Raw genomic sequence first — 16,326 nt, forward strand, 5'->3', positions numbered from 1 at the left:
CCCGGCTTCCTACAGCGACAGTTGAATTTGAACCGCTCTACGATCTCCGACGGAGCCTGTTCAAAATGATTCCTCAGAACGTCTATCAATTCTGCTAGTGTTCGTTCCGTGGGTAAGGCTGGGGACACCAGACTTCTCATCAAGCCATACGTCGGTGCACCCACCAGCGATAGGAATATCGCATGCCTGCGGACGTCATCCGTAACTTCATTCGCCATAAAATACTGCGTGTCCGGAAAATTCACCGCCAGCAATTCACCGACAACAATTCACCGCCGGAAAATTCACCGACCAACAATTCACCGCTAGGAAAATTCACCGACCAACAATTCACCGCTAGGAAAATTCACAGACCGACAATTCACCGCCATGCAATTCACCACTAGGAAAATTCACCGACTAGCAATTCACCGACAACAGTTCAATGCAAGGGAGTGAGCGATTGAGTTACTGAGTGAGTGAGTGACCCAGTGAGTGACTGAGTGAGTCAGTGATTGAGTGACTGAGTCAGTGATTGAGCGACCGAGTGCGTAAGTGATTGAGTGACCGAGTGATTGATCCAGTGACCGAGTGAGTGACTGAGTGACCAAGTGAGTGAGTGACCCAGTGAGTGACTGAGTAAGTAAGTGATTGAGTGACCGAGTGAGTGGCTGAGTGACCGAGTAAGTAAGTGATTGAGGGACCGAGTAAGTAAGTGATTGAGTGACCGAGTAAGTAAGTGATTGAGTGACCCAGTGAGTGACTGAGTGACCGAGTAAGTCAGTGATTGAGTGACCGAGTGAGTGAGTGACCCAATGAGTGACTGAGTGACCGAGTGAGTGAGTGACCCAGTGAGTGAGTGAGTGACCGAGTAAGTAAATGATTGAGTGACCGAGTGAGTGACTGAGTGACGAGTAAGTAAGTGATTGAGTGACCGAGTGAGTAAGTGATTGAGTGACCGAGAGAGTGAGTGACGAGTAAGTAAGTGACTGAGTGACGAGTAAGTAAGTGATTGAGTGACCGAGTGAGTAAGTGATTGAGCGGGTGAGTGAGCAATCCAGTAGTGACTGAGTGAGTAAGTGATTGAGCGGGTGAGTGAGTGACCCAGTAGTGACTGAGTGACCGAGTGAGTAAGTGGTTGATCGAGTCAGTGATTGAGCCAGCGAGTAAATTGGTTAGTGACTGAGGGAGTGAGTGAATTGGTAAGTGAGGGAGTGAGTGAATTGGTTAGTTAGTTTTTAACCTAGTAGTGTCACAAATGATTAAAAAATCCGATTGTTCCGAAAACGTATTTATGATGAAGTGTTGATTTGAAGACACTTGGATCGGGCGTCCTCTTCGTCGTGGTGGTCGTCGCGCTTTGACATCGACATTCGGAACTGCTTTCAAGGAACGCGTAACGATTTACCAACAATTCTATAGAAGGATGGCATCGAGCGTTCCAACAGCAATTATCTGCTCACCACCCAGATATATGGAAGTTCATCGGTGCCATAAAAAGAGAACAGAGTTTGAATGAAGTTCGGATGGAGCAAATTGTAAGTGGACAAAAACATCACATTGATTAGGAGAAAGAAATACCGGGACTCTGCGCAGAGATTAAAGAATTTAGTTGATAAGTACCATCAAGGAGGTGACATTAAACACTATTTGAGAGGTATAGCTCATAATGTATCATTTTAATTATGATATCAATATTTGTGAGAAATGAATATTTTTCTCCCGTTTTTCCTTACATTTGCGTGTTATCTGTTTTTCTAGATCAGTAGATTGGAACCCTTTAATTATAAATATGTAAGGAAGAAAATCACGTCGAAAATTGTTAAATAAATACTGTATGTTTTGAATGAAAATTATGTCAGATATTACTAATTAAATATTGTAGGTTTTGATTGAAAATTACCAATTAAATATGTATGTAATGAAAACTGTGTGAAAATTATCCTTCTAAAATACTCCTCTAACATTGCCCAAAAAGAATGTAATTTTTTATATCGTTTTTTGAAGCTGTGGTTCCGTGAGTTTCAGTTTTCGAAAATGTTATTTGTCAACCAAGAGGTTTTATGTCCAAGAATTGGATGTTTAAAACGAGATAATTTCATACGATTTTTGAACTCACGCATATAATTTTAAACAATATGAGGCTATGGCTTTCTTTTACCCGTTTTGCTGATTGAGAAAATTAAACTTATCTTTATATTCACTTTATTTCATTAATTTGTTTTCTAGCATCAGTAGTAGGACATAATTATATGGCCTCTACAAAACGAACTGCGTCGTAGTGAACTAATATGAGGTGGGGATCATACATAATCACCGGTAAATGTTAGAAAATAACTAAAAGAGCTCTAGAACAATATTCTAAAAGTGAAAGCAATACAGCCAGACTCGGTTATAATGCCGAAATCCCGCGAAATCTTCGATGTCGTTATAACCGAGTTTAACTGTATTTAAAATACTGGTTTTAATAGGTGTGGCATCATCAACAACCAATTTCAATCCACTGCTGGATGTAGGTGCTCTCCTTAGATTTCCCCTCAAACGAAATGCGATATTTTATGAAATTTTCGGAACTTCTATATGGTAATATTGCAACAAAAAATTAAACAACAAATTCAAGAAAACTTCGACTATAAACGAGTAAAACCGTGACATTTTTCAAAAAGTCTGGATGGAGAAGAAAAAACAGAAAAACCGGACTGTCACGGAAAATACGAGACAAAATGCAGGACATGTGGTCACCGGTGCTTAGACTAGATTTTTAAAGATTTGTAAAATCACCCCTACCAACAGCGAGCTCTCAATCCACCTCCGTCTTCAACATATAGGCTTGTGTCATCTGCGAATGAAATTATTTTACCGTTCTACTTAATTTTACATAAATCATTAATATAAACTAGAAATAATTATGACCCAAGGGCCGATCCTTGTGGGACTCTTTTCATTATATTTCAAATGTGCTGATTTTACCATTTATTATGGCAGCTTGTTTCCTATTGTAGTAATATGTTTTAAACCAATATAGTACATAACCTCATTTGCCTGCTGAGAAGTGTTTTTATTTGTTAGAATATTTAAATCAACATAATCGAATGTTCGTTTTAAGTCTAAGACTGTAAGTCAAATGCCAAAATTCAACCCCCCTAATAAAGGGGGGGGGGTTCAAATAGGGGAAACAAGGGGGGGGGGTTCAAATAGGGGAAACAAGGGGGGGGGAATATGGAGTAATCATCACTGAGCCGAAATCCCTGAAGCCATAAATATAAAATTTGGTAAGCATTATATTTTATTACCAGTTGTTATCCGTGGCTTCGCTTTCGTGTGTTTTTGCAATCTCAAAATTACTCTCACCTCATAACCCCCATGGGTGATGAACTTTCAGAAATCCTGTCTTAGTGTGTATGTACATTATAAAATATAATACTAACTAAATTTCATATTTATGGCTTAAGCGACTTCGGCTCAGTGCTGATTGCTCCATATAACTTTTGAAACCCCACTTAAAGGGTTGAATTTGGAAAAATCCCTTCTCAATGAGTCTATATTACAATATTGATCTAATGTCATATTTATAGCTTCACTGTTTCGGCTCGGCATGATTTCAACGTTGACCACCCCCTCCCCTCTTATGACGCCCTTAGGTTGTCGAATATGGAAAAACCATTTCTTAGTGAGTAGTGAGTCTTTACGTCGTGAAAAAAACTATTCACAAAATTTGATATTTACAGCTTCAGCGGTTTTGGCTCGGCGATGATGAATCAGTCAGGACATGGTATTTTATATACAGTACTAGGGGGCTCTGCCCCCCTACCACCTTTGGCGGCCAACCCCCCCCTTTTCTCTTCATAACATATCTTGTTTATTTCGTTTCACTTCATCAGCGTGCTATGGAAAGGGACACGTGAAAGCACCAGCTTACAGAAGAAGCAAATTTTATAATAATAAAGCAACAAAAAACAAATGTGATTCATCAAGTAACCCCAGAAAACTTCCCCATGGGGGTCCCCAAACTCCAATTCGTTGAATTGTAGTGGGGGCCCTGACTGTATTTATCTCGGGCTACCGATGTCTTGCAAATTTTACAATGTTAAACAACAAAAATCAATGAGATTCATCCAGGGACACCCGAAATGAAACCTGTCAACTTTTCCATGGGGCCCGACCTGAAGGCTTGTCGGACATACCCCCTGTGAGTGTCCACGAAAATTTTTAATTTTTATCAATTTTAAAACGAATAAATCCAGGGCCCACATCCAGTAACGGGGACCCAATACGCAGATATTTAGTGGGGCACCCAGACACTGGATTTATCTCGGGCTTCCGCTGTTGAAAATTCTACAATGTTAAACGACAGAAAAGAATGAGATTCATCCAGTGCCCCCAAAATGAAACGAGACCCCTGACTCGGAAGCCAATCGGGCATCTCCCTGTGAGGGCCACTGCAAATATTCATTTTACCAACGAATAAAATCCAGCAACCCGAATCCGTATCATCTGAATTTCTTCTCATAAAGTCATTATTTAAACTTTCCGCCATATCTTTAGGATATGGCACTTACTCACTCAATAGATCACTCACTCACTTAGCAGCTCGCTCACTGAATCACTTACTCACTCGGTCACTCAGTCACTCACTGGGTCACTCACTCACTCAGTAACTCAATCGCTCATTCCCTCGCTAACTGACTCGCATCGAACTGTCGTCGGTGAATTGCATATCGGTGAATTGTTGGTCGGTGAATTTTCCTAGCGGTGAATTGCATGGCGGTGAATTGTTGTCGGTGAATTTTCCGGCGGTGAATTTTCCGTAAACCAAAATACTGATACAACCACTCGGCATACTCTGAAAACAGTTCTTTCGCGCAGTTGAATTCTCCGATTACACTGGACCCCGTCATTTTTTTGAGCTTGCTTCTATCTTGTTCCTGTTCCGCCGAGATGATGATTTTCAAGTCCTGCAGACTGACGATAGATCCCGTCCTCGTCGCCACTGAAACGTCTCTCACTAGACATTTATAAGAGTCAGACTGAAGGAGCATTCGGAATTACACAATAGCATAAATAAGCTTTATTCCAACATTAGTACAATAGGTACAGAGAAACACAACCGACCGCCATGGCCACCAGAACTCGAATCCCACAACAATCGAACAGCGCGCGCTTATTGAAGCTCGCGCTCTGCGCTGTTGCCAAGTCATACATATAAATATAACATATATATATAACAAAAGTCTTGTTGTTGTAACTGCAGGTACTTGAAATTTAGATCTACAGATATGATTTAAATAATTTTTTTTTTTTAAATATTTGTTAACTTACGACATTTTGTCAATGAAATCAAATAACTAAAATATTGTGCTATGTTCTTGTTCTGTGTGTTTTGCTCTGTACATGCTTGTTAGGAATAAATGAATATATAAACTAATTTCATATCTCTGTGGAAGTAAATTGCCATAAAAAGAAGAGCCCTAGAGAAAATTCCATACATTTATTACACTGAAGAGCCAAAAAAACTGGTATACCTGCCTAATATCATGTAGGGCCCCAGCGAGCACGCAGAAGTGCCGCAACACGATGTGGCATGGACTCGATTAATGTCTGAAGTAGTGCTGGACTTAATTGACACCATGAATCCTGCAGGGCTGTCCATAAATCCGTAGGAGTAAGAGGGGGGGGGTGGAGATCTCTTTTGAACAGCACGTTGCAAGGCATCCCAGATATGTTCAATAATGTTCATGTCTGGGGATTTTGGTGGCCAGCGGAAGTGTCTAAAGTCAGAAGAGTGTTCCTGGAGCCACTTTGTAGCAATTCTGGACGTGTGGGGTGTCGCATTGTCCTGCCGAAATTGTCCAAGTCCGTTGGAATGCACAATGGACATGAATGGGTGCAGGTGAACAGACAGGATGCTTATGTACCTATCACCTGTCAGAGTCGTATCTAGACGTATCAGTGGTCCCATATCACGCCAACTGCACACGCCCCATACCATCACAGAGCCTCCACCAGCATGAACAGTCCCCTGTTGACGTAGGTTTCATGGATTCATGAGGTTGTCTACATACCCGTACATGTCCATCAGCACGAAGCAATTGAAACCGAGACTCGTCAGACCAGGCAACGTGTTTGCTGTCCTCAACAGTCCAATGTCGGTGTTGTCGGGCCCAGGCGAGGCGTAAAGCTTTGTGCCGTGCAATCATCAAAGGTACATGAGTGGGCCTTCGGCTCCGAAAGCCCATATCGACGATGTTTCGTTGAATGGTTAATGAGTCTCGTCAGTTGTCGTTGGTCTCGTTCTCGCATTATCTTTTTCTGGCCGCAGCGATGTCGTAGATTTAATTTTTTACCGGATTCTCGATACTCACGGTACACTCGTGAAAATCCAAATTTCATCGCTACTTCGAAGATTCTATGTCCCATCTCTCGTGCGCCGACTATAACACCACGTTCAAACTCACTTAGATCTCGATAACCTGCCATTGTAGCAGCAGTAACTGATCTAACAACTATGCCAGACACTTGTTGTGTTATATAGGCATTGCTGACCGCAGCGTCATACTCTGATTGGTTCCATATCTCTTTATTTGCATACGCATGCCTTTACCAGTTTTTCTGGCTCTTCAGTTTACTTGCATCACTATATTATCTGTGTCAAGCAACAAGAAATTGTACTTACTTCTGCTAATTCTTCATAACAAGCACCTATTGAAGGACTCTGATTTTCATCTGCCATTTCCAAAGCATCTTCAAATGATGATAGCAGAGTGATAGATAAATTATGTACATCTACAATATTGCTGAATATTGCATCAAGATCCTGCAAAATTCAAATATTTAATTTCTGTGATATATGAGTTGGAATTTCTATTATTTTACTTAGCAAAATTATTTCATAAATTATGTATAATAGTGGCTTCTTTATACACACGCTTCAGTACGTGTGATAGTTGTAAACAACTTCAGAACCATCGTCAAGAGTGTGTACAAAGGCAAAAAAATATGCAGTTTGGAGTGCACACTGGAACTGGGCATTCCAGCATTCAATCGCGAACTGAAAATTGTATGTCTCAACGTAAAGCAGCCCTACAGGCAAAAACAGGGCAGATCCCCCATTTCTGGCATCATCTTTATTCATATGCTTATATATTTATATATGCTGTAAATAAATATAATACACTGGGTAATTCATGACAGTTATTATGTATATAAGTGTATTAATAATAATCAGAACAGAACATTAAATTAATATTAATAAAAATTTTAGCTAGTTTCATGTGTGCTTAAAGCGTAACCAGAGTTCAAACACCTCTAGTGGAGAAACACTGTTCCCAAATGATAAGAAGGAACATAGCATTTATTAGAACTGTGATGAAAAAAACAAAAACCCTAACAAATTATTTGTAAGCAACTAAATTCTGAAACACATCAATCTGACTGGACTGAATAATGGATGTTTTTCCTCCTGAACAGCAGCATTTCACCATTTCTTTCTGCTGCTGAGCTAAACAAGTTATGTGTATAAACTGTACAAGTTCTAAAATTTTACTTTGAGAGAAGTGTAACTTTCAGTGGTAAAATTTAGTCAGCAAAATGCCAAGAACTGAAGGTTCTGGAAGAAATTAGTCCATTGAATGGACTATAGTGAATAAAACTGATAACAAATGACAAGTGACTTATGTAAGTTTTGCAATACTATAGTTAGTGGAAAGAATCCGTGCTCATGTGAATGAATGCAAGAAATAGGAAGCTTATTCTTGTTTTCGTGTTCATCAAACACGATGATAATGAATCTTCATGAAGTGAAGAGACATCTACTTCATTGAAAAGAAAGCAACCTCTTGAAGATGTTTCTACATGCGGAAGTTTAAATATTATTGTGGATGCTGGAACATATCAAAAACCAAAGGCCAATACGACAATTTATTGTTAAAACACATGACTGCTAGAGGTTAGTTCTTGAAAAGTATCCAAATTTTTTTATACTAATAATATACCTTTTAACATAGCCGATAGCATTTAGAGTAGTGGTTAATGCTTTGCATTCAGGTTATATCCCTCCTAATAGGAAGAAATTAGCTGGATCATTATTAGATGAGGCAGATAAAGCTGTCGATATGCTAATGACAGAGAAATTGAAAAATGCAACTATCACTCTGATGTTGGATGATTGGTCAAATGCAAATGCTGACTCCATCACAGTGAGTATCCACACTAGCTAGAGCACCCAATTAATAGAGACTGTAGAATGTGGCTCACACAAGAAAAAAGTACAATTCTGTGTATAAATACTGAAAGGGCTATGGATACTATAATATAATAATAAAAGTGTTTTTGCTGATTTTTGCGATAATGAGAAAATGAAAAAATTTCATGACATAATTGTCCAAAACCATCCACATGTCCTTGCTTTTGGCTGTTCAGCCCATTTTATGAATCTCCATTCATCCATGATTACCAAAAATACATAGAAATATCCATTGAACTCGAAAAGAGAAATCAAAAAAAGTATTGTGATGTTTTTAGATAACAAAGGATTATATAAAGAATATGTCAACTTGCAAATGCAGTGATCGAGTATTGGTAAAGCATTAGAGATAATTTACAAAGAGATAGCTGTACTCTTGGGCAGACTGTAGAAATATGGCTAGAGATGTATTGGAAAGTAAATAATTATCTTTGTGTAAGGAGTATGTTGCACATCACTTTGAAAAAGCACTAACTCCATTTCATTTCCTTGCAAATATGACTGATCCTGTTTTCAGAGGAAAAAGATTAACTAAGGAACAAGAAGCTTCCGCTGAACAATGGATCGAAAAACTGAATATAGAATTTGTTATTGCACTACAGATGTTTCAAATAGAAGACGCAGAGTTCTATCCAGGAACAATGTTTTCATAAAACATGATGGAGTCAGTTGAAGCAAAAAAGTGGCAGAAAATCGTGCATTGCAAGGCAGAAAAAAATAAGATTTTAAATGCAGACTTTTGCAAATTTTTGGAAGACCCGCATTCAATTACATCTGCATCAATTGAGCGTATTTTTTATATTTTTGGACTAGTATGGTCAAAACTGAGAAATAAACATGGATGTGAAAAAAAAAGAAACGAGAGAAAGAAATAGTGAAAGATCACTCAAATCAAAAGGTGTAATTGAAAAGGATTGGTAATTGTGAGTTAGAAAACATTAATGAAAATGTTTATTTTCTTTACTTGTAAAAAAAATGAATTTAAAATATAATGGGAAGAAATATATAATTTAAATAACACATCGAATACACATATTTATTTATGTATTTCTTTTGAGATAGAGTATGACAATGCAATAACATAATTAGAAAGTATACTGTTTGGGAGTAAATGCAGTTTTAAGGTGTAGTTTTTCTTGGGTTTTTTTGATTTGGGCAAAATCGGACCAACCTTACCCCCATTACAAAACACTGTTGATGTATCTTGGTTCCTACTGTGATAAAATGTAAGTTGTAATTCAGGTAAATCAACATTTGAAGATGAAGATGAAAATTAATAAATCCCAGATAATATTTCCCACATAATATTCCATAATGTATTCTATTCTTGAAATGCTGTGACTTCTAATAAACATGCAACAAATAAATTGTGATTATGATAGCTCTCTATGAACATATGTTTGAAATAAAATATTTTTGTATGACAAATCATGTGTGCAATTTCTGTGATTTAAGTCATGTTTCTATTATATTATTCTATCATGTGTATATACAGTTTTTAGTTTTTTTAAATTGGGATGCTGTATTTTGGAAATACAGTAAAACCTCGCTAAGTCGTCACCTCATATTATCGGAAAATTATGACGGCTTAAGCGGAGTGACGACTTAAGCAAAGTGCCGTTAGTTTCAATGTGCAATGTGAAAATTGTATAAATTTAAAATATGACATTTATTAAAATGTGAATAAAATTACAATATTATGAACATTTATAGATTTCAAAAGAAAAAAATTGAATTTTTTTCTTTTTTTTAGAGCTCTTTATTACTTAACTTAATGTGTTCAAATATACAGGTACACTTTGATACTAGTAATACTTTTTAATTTAGACTAATCAGAGCAACTGTTGGAATAGTTAGCTTTTCTTCACAACAGAACTACTGCATATTAATTTCACATATACACGAAAAAAAAAAAAAAAAATGTAAGTTTAGTGTTTTAATTCTTTATCAGTAGTTCATGAAACTACAAAGTAATCTGTAAAATTTATCAAGGTAATCTTTCACATACTAACTACAAGGTAATCTCAAACACAGGGTCCACTTTGAGAGACTTGTGGAGGGCCCAGTGTAGGGAAAAGCACAAATTAGAAGACCTCAACTTTGGAAAAAATGTCTGGTTTTTCAACAAGGATAATTGGATTAAATTTGGAGCCCTAAATTAGTGGGGCCCATGCAGAAATCAGTTCTTGCTCAATCCTTAATGTTTCAAAAACTTTACTCTGCAAATGAACTTCCCCAGCCTAACTTTTGTTACTTGAACTGTTCCATTTTGGTACATAAGGCTTTTATGGTGACTTTTAATCATACACTGGTGAAATAAATTAAGAGAATTTACATATTTTATCAAATTTCATGAAAAGAACTGAACTGAATGTAAAACCACTGCTTCTAGACATGCAAAATGCAAATCTTGTACGTCAAATACGTAAGCGTACACGTGTGTGTAGGCGGAGCCAGTAGAGAAACAGGCTTTATAAGCGCGCGTAAGTTAAGACACATTTTGTTTGCTAGCACACCTCGGCGAATTTCTTGGTGTTATTTTGCAGCAATTGGTTAATTTCAAATTGTAACAGTAAAAATGAGTAACCACCAATGTTTAGATGATGGAATGAGGTGGCGAATTGTGGGGAGGCTAGAAGCAGGTCAATCTCAAGTCCAGATTTATAGAGAGTTCAATTTAACGCCCAGCATCGTGTGTAACTTATGGAAACGGTTCCAGGATATAGGATCCATCGAGAGAAAGCCTGGGCAAAGTCGTCCAAGAGCCACGACGGCCAGAGAAGATCACCATTTGTCAATTATAGCGAGGCGTAACAGGAGTGCTACAGCTTCTAAGCTCTCTCGTGACTTGTATGCAGCCACAGCAACCCGTGTATCAAGAGTGACTGTTTCCAAAAGACTTCATGAGAGAGGGTTGTTTGCAAGAAGACTTGCTGTTTGCGTCCCGCTCACTTCTACGGACAGGAGAATCTGTTTATCATGGTGCAGAGAGCATAGAGATTGGAGTATGGATCAATGGGCGACCGTTCTCTTCACTGATGAGTCCCGGTTCAGCCTAAGCACAGATTCTCGCCGTACGTTCATATGGAGACAACCAGGGACCCGCTACCTACCCTCCAATGTCCGTAAAATCGACCATTATGGCAGAGGAGGTTTAATGGTCTGGACAGGCATCTTGTTGGATGGCCGCACACCTTTCCATGTCTTTGAAAGAGGCACTGTGACTGGTGTGAGATATAGGGATGAGGTCTTGGAGCCCTATGTTTGCCTTTTCAGGGGTGCAGTTGGCCCTGAGTTCATTTTAATGGACGATTACGCAAGGCCACATAGAGCTCTTCTGCTCGACAATTTTCTAGAGAGTGAGGATATTCGCCACATGGATTGGCCAGCCAGATCTCCAGACCTTAACCCTATAGAGCATGTCTGGGACGCTCTGGGGAGGGCAATTGCAACTCGCAACCCCCCTCCGGGAACCATCCAGGGAATGAAAATAACGTTGCTGAACGAGTGGGACCAATTGCCACAGGAAATGATAAACTGCCTTATTTCAAGTATGAAATCACGCTGCGAGACCTGTATATCTTTAAGGGGGGACCATACCCCCTATTAACCCATTTTTTTGTTTATTCTGCAACAGCTGTTTCATACCTTCCGACTCCAACGAGTGTTACGCACGATCATGCGTGTGTATTACAATTATTGAATGTTAACAATTGAAGTTAAGACACATTTTGTTTGCTAGCACACCTCGGCGAATTTCTTGGATTTCGAATCATGTGTGTGTATTACAATTATTGAATGGTTATTTGTTTTATATTGTATCAATGTATGTACATATCAAATTTCATTAAAATTGGTACAGTAGTTCTAGAGATAATCGACCAAGTCTGCAAATTCTCTTAATTTCTTACACCAGTGTATTTTTTTAAAGGAAGTCATAGAAATGATCTATTCCTCTCTCTCAAACTTTTTCATGGCGATGAGTTAACTGAAATTAGAGATGAGTAAATGAGGGTTTAATGACATTGCTATCTATGCAAGCTGGATAAGCCTGAAGAAAAACGATGACTTATTAGGGTGATGACTTAACGAGGTTTTACTGTATACATCCATATGTTATGAGAATTTTTTTTCAGCCACCTCATTGGGCGTTTTGCCTGTGGTGGTCTTGTATTTGTATTAATAATTAACTGAAATGAAGTACACAGTCAAATAGAAGTTATCAGGTGAAGTTTTTGTTGGAAGCTAAAGTATGAAACAGATAGCTTGGTAAAACATCTTTGATATACAGGTATATATATATATATATATATATATATTTTTTTTTTAAGTATTGAAGTATTTGCTTGCACTAACAGGTGAGTGCTCATTCATAGACAACTATGTTCTGATAATACTGATACCCAGAGTGCAAAATACAGAATTACAATGAGATGAAAGACAGTTAATTATTTTTAATTAAAATTACTTAATTTAAAATTTAGTTGCTCCAAAAAGAATTTTCAGTTCATTGTTTCAATGAAGTCCTTTCACAGCAATAAATTGGTTAATAGAAAAATCATTTAATGAACTGATCTTTAGGTAACACTCTATATTAAAAAGTATTCAGCAGCACCCTCAGGCGAAGATGTGCTTTGGGGGGCCCTCAACCAGTGCTGGTGACCTTAATTTAGAATCTTATATTTTATTGTAAAAATTAAAAATTTTTTAGTTCGAATTTTGGACCCACTTCAATATCAGACCCACCTCTATGCAGCTGGGACCCCACTTGTTTTCTCAAGTGTCCAAAAGCATGGGTCCATGGAAAGATTTCAAATGGGGGAGGGGTGATGAGCTCGGACAAAAAAAAATTTTTTTAGTATTATAATATACTATTTACAAAATAAATAAACTAGCTAGCTATATCAGTGTAAAAATAATAAATTGCAAAGCACAGGCAAAAAACATTTGTAGCGAGAAAAAAAAAAATCGCTCAGAAAAAGTTCGTTTACAATGAAAGTGTGTTTACGTGAAATTGCTGCCATAACTACTGTTGAAAAACTATTGATAAATAATTAGTAGTGGTTGCAAAGTTCAAGCGGCATTCAGATTGGTTAAAGATCCATTACTCTGGAAACCAAAAATGTATTCCCCCAATTACTATTTCACGTTATGTGACCTTAAGGAGTGATAGTTCGCATTTCTTTGTGGTTGCTCTCAACTACCAGTAGTTGAAGCGGTTCTTAACTTTGGTCCTCTGACCGACCGGTAGTTAATTCGGATTAGTAGTTACTAAGGACTGCAGAGAGAGTTTACCCCCGGAAGAATCACTACCCAGTTCAGAATACTTTTTATATCCACAACAGCTTCATCTTCTTCATAACTTGAAATTGTATAATTTTTTTTTTGGATTTCGTCGACAATGTTCACATCAGTCATCTGGGGTTCTACTAGTATGTTCTTATTAACATATACATAAGAGCCAAGATGGCCGCTGCTACCTCGCCATGTGTGAATGAGCTGCTCTGTTTTGTTTGTTCTTACATTTGTTCCATGCCAAATGACGAACTTGCAAATATGTGCCTTAATTTCTATAATGATGACGCCATACATGCGGGAAAAATTGAGATGATGGATCATCTTCTTGATGATTTTACATCCAAAAATATGAATCGTTGTGGTTCGTCAACTAATCTTCGTTCAGTGCTTGAGATGGAAGACATCATCATCATGTTTAGGCTTGCAATGGATAAGGGATTTGTACCTAATTTCGTTGCGCAAGATCTTTGCAATCTTCCCACAGTTCATGTACTCAACAACATCTCCAGAATGGAAGAACAGCTGCTTGCTTTGAGAAAGGCGATCAAAGATACAAGTCAGAGGAAGTCGCATGACAATCCCTGTAGGTCTTCTGCATGGCAGTCAATTCCTCCATCGGTTAGTAGGGGTAATGCCGCCCCCCCCCCCACCAAAGAAGCAAAGGGGCTAAGAATATTGCCCCATTCGACTGTGACAATGAAAACAAAAGAGAAGGAGAGAACACTGGTGCTTTTTTCACCTCTCCAAGAGTGGAATCTGACCCTACTGCACCTCAGCTGGTAAACGTCAGCCCTCCTCTGGAGGTTGAACTTCCGAATGAGGAGAAACAAGATAATGCTTCCTTTGTAGAGCAAAGAAGATGTCGAAAAAAAATGACCTACACTGACGGGCTCCCGAGATGTGAAAGAATGCTGCTTCTCTGCTGGTATGAGTTTTTCCTATTTATATCTAGGCTGATGCAGAAATGATACCACTGATGAATCAATTATTTCTTTCTTGAAATCGGAGGGAATATAAGTTCATGAGTGTGAGCGTCCAAGTGTACCCTCTGCTTATAACTCTTCATTTAAAATTAAAATTACGAGTAATAAATATTATTTATTGATGAATACTGCTTTATTCTGGCCTTCTGGTGTTGTAATTAGACCGTTTTTTCCGTCTAAGAGAGGAAACGGGTTCAGATCCACTCAAGTAAATGCATGACGCAGTAAGTCGAGTTATGACACATGTGGATCCCCTCAGGACTCTTACAAGCTTAAGCACCAATTCATATCTGTTTACTACCAGAATGCACATGGACTCAGAGCTAAGACACATGATTTTTTCATCTTGGTTATTTCTTCCGATTTTGACATAATATGTATCACTGAATCCTGGCTTATTGATAGCATATCAAATGAAGAATTATTTCACAATAGATATTCGGTCTAAAGACGTGACTGCCAATCTTCTACATCTATGAGAGGTGGTGGTGTTCTAATTGCTGTAAAAAATATTTTAATTTCCAATAGAAGTTTGAATATTGAAACCTCAAATGAAGATATTTGGGTCATTGTTAAACCTCCACCTTCCTTCTGTGTGTATATATTTCCCCCTTCATCTAGATATATGTTATATAGTAAGTTTTATAATTCTGTTGATGCTTTATCTGTCTAAATCTAATTTTTTAATCATGGGTGATTTTAATTTGCCTTCAATTGACTGGATATTTAGTGATCCAACTAGCAATGCTACAGCTAGAGCAGTTGAATTTGTAAACTTTGTCCAAAGCCACACGTTTTCTCAAATTAACAAAGTTATGAATTTCCATGATAAAATTCTTGATTTAGTGCTGGTAAATGATAATTGCCTTCGATGTAGTCTTTATAATGGTCCTAGTGCTCTTGTTTCCGAGGATCCATACCAACCAGCATTAGCACTTTCAGTCAGTTCATTTTTAGCAAAGCTTGATAAGGGAAGCGGTAATATCGTTTTTGACATGAAGTATAATTTCAAGAAAGTTTACTATGATGCATTGATAAGTATGTTTCGATGTGTCGATTGGAGTTTTTTACTCAATGTTACCAATGTTGACGAAGCTTTAATTAAATTTTATGATGTGATATTTAATATATTTAATGCATGTATAACCAAACTTAAGCCTAAGAAAAGCCATTTTCCTCCTTGGTTAACTGTGGAAATCCTTAAGCTAATCAAACTGAAGAACAAACTTTGCAATTCTCTACGTCATGGACATAGAGTTTCTTATAAGGATCTGAGAATTATAAAAGCTGCGATTAAAAGAAAAATATGTTTTCAATATCGCGCAATTATTTGAATTCACTTGAAAACAACATTATCCAGAACCCTAAAAAATTTCGGTCTTTTTGTAAAAATTTCGGTCTTTTTGTAAAAATTTAAAATCTCGAAACCATTTTCTAAACGAGATATCTTACCTCGGCAAATTTTCCTCTGATGTTTTTGAAATTGCTGAATTCTTCAAAGGGTTTTTTGGTTCTGTTTTCCGTAATTCTATAATGATAAGCAGAATGCTCGAATTCAACTTATTAAGTCTTCGAATTTGCGTAGCTATGTTTCGAGGACATTTTAAAATCGACAACAAAATAAGAGAGGCAATCTGTCTTCGAGAAATTTCTAGCCGAAGCAGGAAACATCTTAGAAAAAAAAAGGGTTAGGTCTCCATCTGAATTTCTCTGAAATTCAATATTTAATCGGATACTTCTCAATCTTTTTTCCCTTTTTCCTTTCCCCATCTTTCTAGCTGTCCAAAAAAAAAAAATTGCTCTTAAAAAAAAATTGTTTTTTTC

The 16,326-nt window shown here is 37.5% G+C and overlaps 1 protein-coding gene across 2 annotated transcripts in view; it reads right to left on the minus strand.

The window, feature by feature from the left end:
- Positions 1-16,326, minus strand: part of Sos (Son of sevenless guanine nucleotide exchange factor) — a 530,159-nt gene that overhangs the window by 387,891 nt on the left and 125,942 nt on the right. For both annotated transcript variants that reach the window (XM_089247363.1, XM_089247362.1), the window contains one exon: positions 6,653-6,793. In XM_089247363.1, the coding sequence (XP_089103489.1) occupies positions 6,653-6,793 (141 nt within the window). The remainder of the gene's footprint in view (positions 1-6,652; positions 6,794-16,326) is intronic.

Source organism: Pholcus phalangioides, unplaced genomic scaffold, assembly GCF_987345545.1.
Source record: "Pholcus phalangioides strain wild (caught in Gottingen) unplaced genomic scaffold, Ppha-v1.0 ptg000003l_1, whole genome shotgun sequence".
NCBI classification, from domain to species: Eukaryota; Metazoa; Arthropoda; class Arachnida; order Araneae; family Pholcidae; genus Pholcus; species Pholcus phalangioides.